Genomic DNA, 13,122 nt, shown 5'->3' on the forward strand with positions numbered 1-13,122 from the left:
AGCAGGTACATCTTAAGTCATAATAACTTTCTCTAATGTTAACAAGACATGCAGCAAAGACGACCCTCACTGCCAATAAACCAAGTCTCAAAGACAACTGACCAAACTGTAAAAGCTTCTGGACACAAATATAATGGTGAAAGATATAAATAACATAATTAATTGCACTAGTGTATAGGTGTTGAGTAAAATCTTAGTCAAAAGAAGATGATCGACATGTATTTCAGTGTTGTTGTTCAGAGTCTAATCACAAACCCTGATTTCATTTCCTGTTTTAATCACAGAGTTGAACCATTTCATATTGCTCTCCCATAGTGAGAGGAGCTGAGGTGTGAAAGGAATAGCAATGACTGAGAGCGGCAGAGGGAACCGCGTGTGAGACGGCAGTGAAGCCAGTGCACTAGAGCGGCCTCGCTACCGCTTAATGGAAAAGAATGAGCTGCATGTCGAGGGGAGACCTGCTCCTGTTTCAACATATTTCATCTGCAGTTCTGACTACCATGCAACTGTAACACAAATTGCAATCTAATTGTATGAGATATTAAGATTAATTTACTGCTGAGAAGAAATGGGGTGGGAGGCACACGTTATGGATCTTCACAAGCTCCTTTTTTTTATTTAAGAGAAATATTTAATAAAATATCTAATCATTTTATTTTGTTGCACATCTGCTAATATTAGAGGCTAAGTTCACAAAAAAGGTTACTCTCAAAGAGATCTTAAACTAAATATTGTCTGGATTCGATTTTTAAATTGAGAAAATGTCCTACAGGACAATTGACTTCAGATGACTTCTGGTGAAATTCAGAATGCTTTTTTTTTGTTAAGTCTCCCCAAAAATGTGCTGTGCCTGGTTGCTTCTTTAGTTATGATCATACATTAATTAATTATTCCCACAATAAACATCTTCATATCACTTTACAAGGTGGAAGTGGCACAGGTTCAATTACATAACAAAAAGGGCATGTACAATGCAAACTTTGTCGATTATATTTCATTTTCTTTTGGTTAGCTGACATTTGGTTCAACAGCTGGATGTTAGTTGGATTACGTTTTCACTCCATATTTATCTTTATCTTATGGAAATTCAAGGTCAATGTATGCCAACATCTTTCAGCCTGTCACACTTGAATGTTCATGGAGATTTCAAAATGTTTTCTTTATTTGTAAAGAAAACATTTCAGCCAGTTTTCAGAGTCCATTTCATCAGTCAAAAAATGTAACTAAATTATATTTTCTACACTAAGATAAAGGGAATTCAGATCACACAACCACTTAAGAATCAACATTGGGGTTTTCTGTCCCATTATTTAGGTTTTCTATATTACACACTGAGTTCTAGAATTGTACTCAAGTAAAAGTATTGGTACTATGAATACATTTAAACCTGTTAAGGCTAGAAAATACATTGCATTAAATGTGAACTTCTACACAGGTGGAACAACATCCGCAAGAAGACCCTTTAAGCCCATGCCAACAGATGGCACTCTGCAGACTGTGCTTACAACTGGTTATCAGTTATATAAATATAAAACTGCTTTCCTTGACATAGCCTTGCAAGAGTTAAGAAACGAAACGAAACTCGACAAAAACATTATCGCCAATACAAAAAAAAACACTATCGAAACCACGAAGTAGAATAAAACATCACCAAAGCACACAATGTGGACATGTATAAAACAGCAGAGGAGAGACTGCGCAGTTTACACACCGAAAAGCGCGCGCACACGCAACCACGTGGTTTTCAACGTTCTCGTCTGGAGGGTTCAGCAGTGTCTCGTGATACTCACCTGTCTTAACAGCGCCGCGAAATCCTTCACAATCTGCTCCTGGTTCCTCCCATCTACTCGTTCATTCTCGGAGAGTTATAACCAGTCTAGTCGGTCCCAATGAGCAGAACGTCTGCACACAGATAATACAAGTTCCTCAGTGAGCGTAGATCTAAATCACACCTGGGGAGCCCGACATGTTATCCAACGTGTTACATCGATATCGATTAGCGCCCATGCACTGTTGCATTAATGTTTGCACTGTTGCATTAAATTATTCATTAATTAGGATAGATGCAACAATGTTTAAATTATGCCTAGGTACCGTTATAATGCTCAATATAACCACATCCCATGTGATCCCTACTTTGATGTTGATCAAAGTGCTAGCCTCAGGCCGCGGCCCATGCGTCAGGCCCGTGAACGCAATATGTAAGGTCATCATTTCCGGGGGCGTCTCCTCTCTGGAGCTCCGCCCCCCTCCGGCCGCAGACTCCCCTGCAACTTCCTCTCTGCTGCAGCTGCTGATATATGTGGTTCCTTCTGTTCCATTCTCACACAGTTCATCAGGTCTTTATCACGTGACTTTATGTGTTTACCCTGTAACGGAAGCGACTTGAAATGTAGTACAATACTTGTGATACATAGTCGGCTAGGCTACTTAAGTAAAAGTAAAATTACAGATTTAAAAAAAGAAAATCACAAAAAACTACTGTTACAGTAACGAGAGTAAATGTATTTCATTACTACCACCCCCCCAAAGGACCATGTTTCACTGAAATATCTTCAATAATGATGACAATCAATATTCTATGAACAGACAGCAAGTATTATTTGAGATAACTGAAATTTATTTTTAACGCAAATACGCACCCATGAACATGCACAGAAATCATGAAACTGGTATAGTATATTAAGCTTTTAGACAAGGTATTAGAAAAGAAACATCAAACATGATGTTGTGATTGCATACATGACTGTGATACTGTGACATGGAACCACCATAATTTAAAACAAAATATATATTTATTTTTTGCAAGTCATCCTTACTTCGGCATTTTTCTGTCCTGAATTTCCAAGGGAGCCAATCGAATCGTCTTTAAGACCTTTTAATTTCACTTTAATTCAAAAGACCATCATGCTTTATGAAGAAAACACAATCAAGTATCTTGTTTTTATTTCTCATTTATTGATACAAACTAAGAGCACAGATTCTCAAACTTTTCAATAACAAGGCTCCCAACTGTACTGTAAACGCTTTTTTGTTTTTGTTTTACTTACAATAGAACTTGGTTGTCACGTTAGTTGATACATTTAACTGTTGAAAGGTTCAGGTCTTTTTCATTTTCTGTTAGAACCCCATAGGTCTCTTTCCCAGGATGTGGTACTTTCCATTCCCAGGAAGAAGCACTGCTTTAGCAAGTATAGCCCGAGTCCACAAAATCTAACACTGTATTACAGGGTTGGGGTCGATTCAGGATGCCTTGATGGAGTAAAACACACATCACACAATAAAAGGAACCAGTATTATAGCATAAGACTAATTACAACCTACAAATTAAAAACACAAACTCTCAGTGAAATTGACCCCAACCTTGCCTAAGCCATCAGTCTTTATAAAGTACACCAGGGAATTGAAAAAAGATATGTGAACGACCTTAGCCAGCTCTTATACAATGTTGTTTGTAGGTCCCGAGGCTGTCTGTTTTGTAAAAAACAAAACTCATTTTTACCTGTTGACTTTCTATGCTGTTGTTTCTGTATAAATGTTCTGTTGTTCAGTGCATGTTGTAACTTTGGCGTTGTGACTGGTTGTGATTCACACATAGCCAGTACTTGTCACGTAAAAAAAAAAGTGTCTCAATGTCCGAAGATATTTCTATTTCTTAATAAGACAAGCAACATTTCCCTTGGATGACTAAAATGAAATAAATCAAATCACTTTACATTTTGATTAGGGATTTCTGACTTTCATTTTACTGGTAATTTGCAGTTTTTTATGAAAACTGAAAAAGGAATATGTAATATGAAAGCTTTTGTTGAGCAGTAAAGGACAATACATGTATTATATTCTGATTAAGTAAATTGATTTTAACTGGCACAAACTCAGCCACATTAATCAAATGTTTACATTAATCTGGAGAAGAAGGTACAACAAAGCATTGTATTGTGGCCAGTATTTAATTTTCTGGCAGATTGTTCTTTAAACACAAGTCTGAGTAAACATGTAGAGGAGGAGGAGGTTAGATGAAGAGGAAGCTGTGGGCTGTTGGGCAGGAACAGGCCTGCAGCCTCCCCACACGCCTCCACACACCCCGACATCGAGGGTTTCCCACCGCCTGCCACTGGAGAGACTGTCTTCTGCAGGAATCATGGAGGGGGAAGGAGTTAGTGGTCACAAGATGTCTCTTTAAATCCAAGCGATATACAATGGTGCCCTCTAGTGGTAGTCCTCATTGTTACCAATCAGATCTGAGAGATGCATTACAACTGATCCACGTCTATCCACAAATGCACCTCTTAAATGCAGACACAGCTATTATGTCAGAAACAGGTAGAACAGTGTTATACAAGCCAGACGTTTGCATATATTAAGACTTTCTGTCTATGCGGTGCAACAATGTTTGTCCTGTAGATCTGGGTTAAAGTGAGGTTGAATGTGATTTGGAATTAAATGTTCCCTGTGGAGTTTTGGACCTCTAGTAACGCTATGGAGCAGTTTGCTCAGAGTGGGTCATCGTTTGATTTGTCATGTGCCACATGCACACCATACTCATTCATGCCAATGGTGTCCCACTATTCCACGAATCTACTGGTGGCGGTAATGCTGCAATATATGCAGCAATGCGTAAAGGAAAGAAGAAAAGAAGAAGACTTCCTCCTGGTATACATGGTTTAAACAATGGAAAATAAGCTTTGCAAAGGTGTTATGAGTAAGATAGTGCATTCATCATTTTTGTCAGGGATACACGCAATGCGTGAGACACACTGAATGTAAACATAACTTTTATTTGGATACAAGAAAACGCCACTGAGCACCTTTAAGTTATGTCTATAAATGGGCTGCTCTCAAAAACTACATGGTCAATTGCAAAGAGTTTCCAAATAATTGCATATGATGTAATCATTGTTTCCGTAGCAATGCAATGACAGAAAATGTGCAATGTTTTAGGTTTGCATTTTATGGGCTACAGTTATCCTACTACTAGTATATCTTTTAAGGAACAGTTCACCATTGTGGGATAATTTGTTTTGTTTGAGGAGAGTTATGGGAGAAGATCTAATTTCATGGTTGAATAAACCTTTGGCTGGGCTTTAAAAACAAATACCTCTATCTCTTCTGGTCATTAACATTTCCTGAACAACACAAACTTAAATTTGTGAGGCTTTATGAATAAAAAAATGTTAGCTGACATTTTTTAAATTTAAATTGCTTTTTTTTTAATTTTGTAATCATGGTGAAAAAAAAGCAAGTTGTGATGTGACAATGTTTTCTTGCAGGTAACATTCTCATTTTCTCTTTATGAGGCAGGTTTTCCGTTCTTTACCTGCCCTCTTCATTTTCCTCTCCGTCTCCGGCACAATGCGTCTGTCCGGCAGCGAGAGCGGGCGGCTGGCACTCGACACACACATGGTGTCCCTCCCTCAGGTGCTGCATCCACTGGGTGTGTGGGCCCGAACTCTGCTGGCATCCTTTAGTCAGAGAGGTCAACTGAAACTGGACACAATACCTATTTTACATAAACATAAACACACACACACACACACACACACACACACACACACACACAAACCAAATTCAGAGTAAATACATATTGACAATACATGAGAACAAATGAAAGGCAAAAAACACTCTCTAAACTTGTTACCCTATAATGTCGCTGATGTCAGGGATGTCTCTTTTCTTCCTGGCGTTGCCATAGCCACCCGTGATAATCAGTGCTGGGACTGCAGAAGAAGATGATGAGAACATCGCATGCGACCATATGTTGCAGTACTAATACATTTAAAGTGAGCATGTGCTGGAAAAATGCTCATGAAAGTAAGATGCTCTGGTGTGAAACAGCCTGGGAAGCTGAAAGAAACAGATTGACTCATGTAGCTTCATCAGATGGATTTAAAACGTAGTGCTTGTACTACTACAGATGTCTTAAGACCCCATGAATTGGTATACCGTCACTCTTTTACATCGAAACAGACATCATAACAGCATATGCTGTACAGTTACATAAATCCTTGTCAATAGAGAATGGGTAATAGAATATAATGGGTTGTCCAAATCTGAGTCTTACTGAGTGGTTCATTGCCACTGCAGCATATATTATTATGACAAATATTAAATAAATGACTGCACGTGTAGAATTATCAGAATGTCAAACACTGTTGACATACATCTAAAAATGACAACAAGGTAGTAATTAAAACAAATCACTTGTTTGCATGTGACATTGCATCATTTTTGAATATTAGAATCAGAAGGGTAATTATCTATCTTCTTAATTATTAGTGGGTGTATAAAGGGATATGTGGTTTTCAGTATAATTTGATTTTCACTAATGTGTCTTTTACAGGTCAATTAGCAAGTAACAGAGTATTTGTTTACATTGCAGTCTGTTCCAGCTATTAACTTCGCATGTCATATGGCACACTTTTGAATAACCTTGCTTACCAAACCATATCTGCTCTTAATAACTTTTCACTAACAGGATTAAGTTATTCCACCAGAGAATAATGTGATGATCACACAGATGTTCAGAGGGATCCATGTAGATTTTTCTCACCAAGTGGGTTGTGACAGTTCCCTTGCTGGGACCAGTACTCAGCACAGCCGGCCTGCTCCTCCAGATTGGGACAGGGTCTACCTGCGTTGAGCGGCTCCTGCAGGATCGTCCTGCTCCTCCTGCGGACTGTGGCCCTGCAGGGCTCAGCACAGCCGGACCACTCGGTCCACTCGCTCACCACGCAGGGCAGCGCTGAAAGAGGAGAGGCAGAGAGAGGAAAACACAATGTCAACAAATCAGAACATTTCAGCGACATTGTAGACCTCTAGTAAATATGATATGATCAAACCATTAACATGTTTCACAGCCACCCTGAATTCCACAACAAATTTGGCTTTTAATACAAAGTTGTATCCATTTGGTTAGGCCCATGTTTTTTCCTGGTTTCCTGCTATATGATGACGCCAATATATTGTATTAAGACTTCAAAACTAATATCAACATTACAGTGTTCTGTAATAGATTACATTTAATTCAATATTGGAAAAAGATACATTTTCTTGTCAGCACCAACCCACCTGGGCAGGCTGTTTTGTAGTCGTGGCAGCAGTCCAGAGTGGAGACACAGGCTTGGTCGCAGTAACAGGGGCCATAGAACCGGTCAGACCTCCATCCTTTGCTGATGCACGATGGGTCCCGGCCGGTGCAACATACACCTGTTTCCCGACAGCCCGACTGACACGGACCGACAAGGAATAAAGAGACCCCGAGACAAACCAAGGATACAGAACTGCTCCTCCCGACGGTCATCACAACATGCAATGCTCTGTTATAATGCAACAGTGTAATGGATGGAGCAGTAATCCCAGTCTGAAGTTATTCACCAGTGGAGCGTTTTAAGTACTGTCCTGTTGAAGTGCTTAAAAGTCTTAATATTAACTCACACCTAACATGTGTGATCGGTGAGGTCAGTAATGCGACCAACAGGAGTTGAAGCACTGATCAGTGAGTTGGAAGTTATTCTTGAGTCAACTCTGTATCTCTTAAAGGAACAGTTCACCATTTTAGAAAAGGTTAAGTGTTAGACTGGACTAGGAACAGATTAATTAGGCAAGCTTTAGATTAGACATATTAGACTTAATGAATGTATAAATCATAATTATTACACAGGACTTTATGGTTAATTTTCCAAAACAGAGTAAAAAGTAAGATTTAGACCTTTAGACCTTTAGGCCTTTAAATGGCATTTCACATGTTTCTAGAGAAACCACAAGTAAAATATCTCGAAAAATCTACCTTCACTTGCAAAACCACAGTAAAATATATGTCTGTTTGCTTAAAGTCTCTCTTTGTCTCTCTGTATGTTGGTGGGGCAGCCAGCTTCCCAGGCCAACGTGTGCCTCAACATGTGAAAACAGTGGATTAATGAAACTCCTGTGGCTGAGGTTATTCATGCAAAAGAACAACAATGTGGACAGTGCAGGCTTGCACTCAAACTAAGATTTCCAGTAGCCTTCTACTGTGTGTGTGTGTCCAGGGAGAAGATGGGAACAGAAAGAGGGGTGAGCTGAAAGATTACACTGCTCAAAACACCACAAACTAAAGATTAGGACTTGAGGGAAACATACTGTGTATAGACACAGTGAACAAGCATTACCAGGACACTTGTGGAGCCGTTTCCCCATGTGTGGCCCTACAAAACTGCTTTGGAGACGATGAGCATTCATAGCTCCATTAAACAGACGGTCAGCACTGACTGGATATACAACCAATAGCCCATAGACACCAATCACCCCTCCCTTCTGTTCTCATAATGTATTTATCTTCTCTTCTTCTCTTTTTTTTCTATTTACTTTTCAAAATAATAATAGTCTTAACTTCTAAAGCAGTTCTCCCAACAAAATTATGAAATGTTTGTTTACATTTGGGGCGATATATTGTGTCTTAAAAGTTGCACAGATTCGATTAACTCAGTTCTGAAAAGACAGAAATAGCCCTACAGTAAAACATTGTTATGGCACATCCAACAGGAAAACTGGCTGTCAAACAATCAGAAACAGCTCCACACTGGATCCACATCACTTGAGCTGCATACCAGTGTGCATGCCAGATTTAAGGCGCTCACTTTGCTGCTGTTGCTCAACAAGTCACAATAGGGCAAAATTCTTGGCAGTACATAAACTAAACTCATTTTACAGCCTTGGCCAATTTCTGTAAATAAAGTCTGTCTTTTAGAAAAAGAAGAAAAAAAGAAGAAAACTGTGTGTGTGTATATATATATATATATATATATATATATATATATATATATATATATATATATATATATATATATATTTGAACACACATCATATTGTTGTGAGATAAAAACATAAATTCCACCAGGTTAAAATGTTATTCAATATCTTTAAAATATACTACATATATACATAGATGACCTTTGCATTACTGGTGGTAATATCAGCTAAGATGCAACAATAAATGGTGGTCATGGTGTTGTATTAGCTCTCTCAAGCCAGTGAATTTAAATTCACGATTTATAAAACATGCAAACGGCTCATGTGCCAACACAGGGAGTAAACAAGGCTGGCAGTGTTCACCAAAAAGACAAAAAACGTGACACACAAATAGCAGCATTACTGGGACATAAGTAACAATGTTGAGATTTCCAGTTCACTTTAACATAATCGCCTTATGCTCTTATTTAATATGATTGTGAGGCAGGGGTAGAGCTGGGACTTGTACGGTGAAACAAAATGTAAACTTCATCTGACTACTTAACTATAACTTTGCCGTGATGCAGCAGTGCTAACATCTGAGCCACTGCACTTATGCACAAGATGTCTGGGAGTCTGGGCTGGATATACATACAAACTGCATTTTGGATGCTGTAGAATAGATAGTAAAGACATTTTTTTGTCTCATTTAATGTCTTTTAATGCCCCTCAATGTGAGAGCGCACAGTTTGGTTCTTCTGTTTATACTGAGAAACCTGAGAGATAAACTGAGGTGTTTGCGTACACATATGATGCAGATATTTATATTTAGATAAAGGTGCACGTTTTTCACAGTTATTTCTCATACAGTATTCAATAATGTTGAATTTCACGTGTACAGTATGTGCAAGCCGTGAATTTTTTAAATAATAATGTGCTTCAAGAATCTTTAACTCAGTGTGATGCCGTTTGGCACATCAGTAATGGTTAAAAAACATTCACAACTGGCTTTAACAGTGATTTCATTAGGAGCTCAAGGTATTTCCTCTAATCCGGGAGGAGAGGGTTTAAATACACCACGAAAGGAGGCTGAGGGTCACAGAAGGAGGGAAACACCAGCCTGGCTCTCTGCATCTTTTTCACTAACTTAATCTAACTTTAGTCAGGCTTTAGGAAACACACCTCCACAGAAATCAGGTGTGAAGTGTAACCCACTGTAGGCTGCTGGTCAAGACCATCAGCAGTAAAGGAGTTTAAAATGATTTTCCTCATGGACCTCCAGATGATGCTGCTGGATGTGATCTACTTCATCCTGCGCAACTCTGTTCGCATCTTCCTGCGCCCGCGCACCAAGCCCATCGATGGCGAGCTGGTGCTGATCACCGGAGCAGGCGGCGGCCTGGGTCGTCTTTTTGCTCAGGAATTCACCAAGCACGGGGCAGAGGTGGTGCTTTGGGACATAAGCAGCGGTCCCAACGAGCAGACAGCCAAGCTGGTGCGTGAGATGGGGGGTAAGGCGCACACTTACACGGTGGACGTGACCAACAGGGAAGATGTGTATCGCAGCGCAGAGCTTGTGCGAAAGGACTTGGGCCGGGACGTCACAATGCTGGTGAACAACGCTGGAGTGGTGGCTGGGGAGCGCATGTTAGACTGTCCGGATGAACTGATCGAGAGGACCATGAAGGTCAACTGCCATGCCCTCTTCTGGGTGAGAACGCTTCAGTCAAACTAAAATGTGTGAGACATTTCACCAAGCAGACAACATCCTTACAGACAGGAAGTCCAGCTGTAATGACTTACTACTTAGTACTAAACGTCCTATTACCTTGAGGACAGTGGATGATCTATGTATTTATTTTTACGTTAGCTCGGAACCCTCAGGATGAAACTTCTTCTATTAATCTGCTCATCCAGAATAATAATTGCTTCTCTAATTATGGGAAGGAAGTAAACTATGTTCATATTTCACAACCAGTCTCTTTTGTTGTAAATTACATGAATGAAATCAAATTGTGATCAAAATTCAGTCAGTTGTTAAAAAGGTGACCCACCATCGAAACAGTCTGTCTGTGCAGCGTCATGTATTACTAAAATGTCTTTCTGAGGTCATCCTTAGTGGATATTTAGCAGCAAATCACGTATACATTATACAGTCAAGACCATGACCACTTGTGGGTGGAGTTCAGTCATCGTCTAGATTAGCTTGTGTATAATTGAATGTTGAACATACTCACGCCTTATCAGAAACACATCAGCTATGAGATTTTAATAAAAGATAAAGCCGCACACACATTGACTGCTTAGATGGGGTGCCCCCTTCTCCGTTGTGCTCCCAGATTATTAAACACTATTTCATTTCTCAAACTCAAATCTGGCAGGTCTTGCAGGAGACACACTTTCTAAGTCCAACACGGACAATGATTTAGCACAGACGGAAATCTAGAAAGTTGGAAATGAAGCTTTTGGTTTTCACATTGTACAATCTTTTCAGCATCAGCTGCTATACAGAGCAGCTTATTGTGCACAGTGCGACACATGACGTGTAACATATATTGCGTTAATAGCTTTATCCCCTTCACACTATGGAGCATAAATCCTCTTTATATGAAGCTGCTTGAAAACATAAGCTTCCTTCACATTGAGCAACATTTAAGTCATATGAACACTGCATGGTTTGTTGCCTCATAATAACATGCTGCAATCTAACAATGTGTGTGTGTGTGTGTGTGTGTGTGTGTGTGTGTGTGTGTGTGTGTGTGTGCGCGCGCGCCATGCCTCAGACAGTGAAGGCCTTCCTCCCTCAGATGAAGGCCCAGAATCATGGACACATCGTCACCATCGCCAGCGTCCTTGGTCTCTTCAGCACAGCTTGTGTCGAGGTGAACCGGGGAGGGACCACACACATACGACATGTTGCAGTCTTTCCTTCACTTCTCTGTCTGAGTCAGCAAATAAAGAACCACATTAAAATGCGTATCACAAAAACAGCTGTCTGAGCAGGTCTGAGATATTTGCAACATTCTTAAATAGAAGTTTTGCTTTTTGTTTGAGACAGGATTACTGTGCCAGTAAGTTTGCTGCAGTGGGCTTTCACGAGTCTCTGGCACATGAGCTGCTGGCTGACGAGGTCGAAGGAGTGAAGACGACCCTTGTGTGCCCTTACATTGTAGACACGGGCATGTTTGAAGGCTGCAAGATACGGTATGTAAACACAACTTACACATAGTGCCTAATTCAATCACATCCTTTCATTAAATGCTATTTCTTAGAACGTGAATGGGGCGATTTCAACCCAACAAACACAGACACACCAAATATTTAAAAACTTGCTTTAAATTATTCAAGACTTCCTGGCATCTGTTCCTCTAGATTTAAGTTTACAATGTATTTTCTTGCAGTAATGGTTCTAAAAATATGTAAGTTCATATGCTAAACTAAATTTGTGTTGAGTGCTGTACAGATTGCAGCACATGAATATGGTTAAATTGGACTTGGCATGCTACTGCGTGTGGCTGCTCATGTTTGGTTTGCTGTCAACATGCTAAATACCAACTCATAAGCGGCCTGCTTGTCCTTGGACGCCCCCTCTAGGGAGGAAGTGGAACTGCTCCTACCTCCTCTGGAGCCGCAGTACTGTGTCGAGCAGGCCATGAATGCCATCCTGATCGACCAACCATTAGTGTGCATCCCCCGCCTCACATACCTGCCTTTCCTCTGCAGAGCGTAAGAGCAAAGTTACACCTTCATGTTAACTAGCGACCATTACAAGTGTTAGCAGCTGATGTTCATTATTTTCTGTTTCTTTTCAGATTGCTGCCATGGGAATCGAATGTGGTTACGTATCGTTTCATGGGGTCCGACAAGTGCATGTACCCTTTCATTGACAGCAAGAAGAAACACACATCTAATGGCTCTGTTAAGGTTGTATAGTTGTACCTAAGTACAGTTAAGACAACTGTTGGGAGTCAAAACCTTCAAATTAAAATCAAATGTCCTTAAAAAATAAATGAAAATCCTTCTGCTTGTGTGGACCAAACTGCTCAGCTACAGCCAGGAGTCAACTATGAAATTATCTGATCTTAAGAAGGATCATTCAGAAATGTATGCTAGATGGCAGCTCAGCCAAGTGGTCATCAGCATCCTCATACACATTTCTGCAATATTCAGATGACAATTAACATCCTTTCAGACTGTTTCAACCACACAACACTGTACACTGACTGAATCCTGAAGCAGCCAAAAGGGGAATTGGAGTGACTTTAAAATCTGTAATTTAATAATGTACCAGAGTATTGTGCCGTGTTATGTTTACGTGAAATAAAATGAATGAAAACCACTACTACTACTGAGAGCAAGTAATTTGTGTGCTTATGTTCTTTTACGTTTCACAAGGCATAAAAATAAGCATAAAAG

General features: G+C 39.8%; 2 protein-coding genes across 2 annotated transcripts; one reads left to right on the forward strand and one right to left on the reverse strand.

Moving 5' to 3' along the window:
- Window positions 1–3,942: 3,942 nt before the first annotated feature.
- On the reverse strand, window positions 3,943–7,300 carry LOC306736661 (somatomedin-B and thrombospondin type-1 domain-containing protein; the record flags this gene model as incomplete). The annotated part of the gene is made up of 5 exons (XM_079218312.1): window positions 3,943–4,130; window positions 5,318–5,500; window positions 5,639–5,717; window positions 6,551–6,742; window positions 7,069–7,300. The coding sequence occupies 5 exons, from the start codon at window positions 7,298–7,300 to the stop codon at window positions 4,013–4,015; spliced, it is 804 nt and encodes a 267-aa protein (XP_079074438.1). The 3' UTR covers window positions 3,943–4,012.
- A 2,664-nt stretch (window positions 7,301–9,964) lies between these two features.
- rdh20 (retinol dehydrogenase 20) lies at window positions 9,965–12,639 on the forward strand (the record flags this gene model as incomplete). The annotated part of the gene is made up of 5 exons (XM_079218313.1): window positions 9,965–10,417; window positions 11,490–11,588; window positions 11,765–11,910; window positions 12,301–12,432; window positions 12,519–12,639. 5 exons carry the CDS (start codon window positions 9,965–9,967, stop codon window positions 12,637–12,639), a joined length of 951 nt encoding a protein of 316 aa, XP_079074439.1.
- Window positions 12,640–13,122: the final 483 nt, after the last annotated feature.

This window comes from Taurulus bubalis (assembly GCF_910589615.1).
Source record: "Taurulus bubalis genome assembly, chromosome: 5".
Taxonomy (NCBI): domain Eukaryota; kingdom Metazoa; phylum Chordata; class Actinopteri; order Perciformes; family Cottidae; genus Taurulus; species Taurulus bubalis.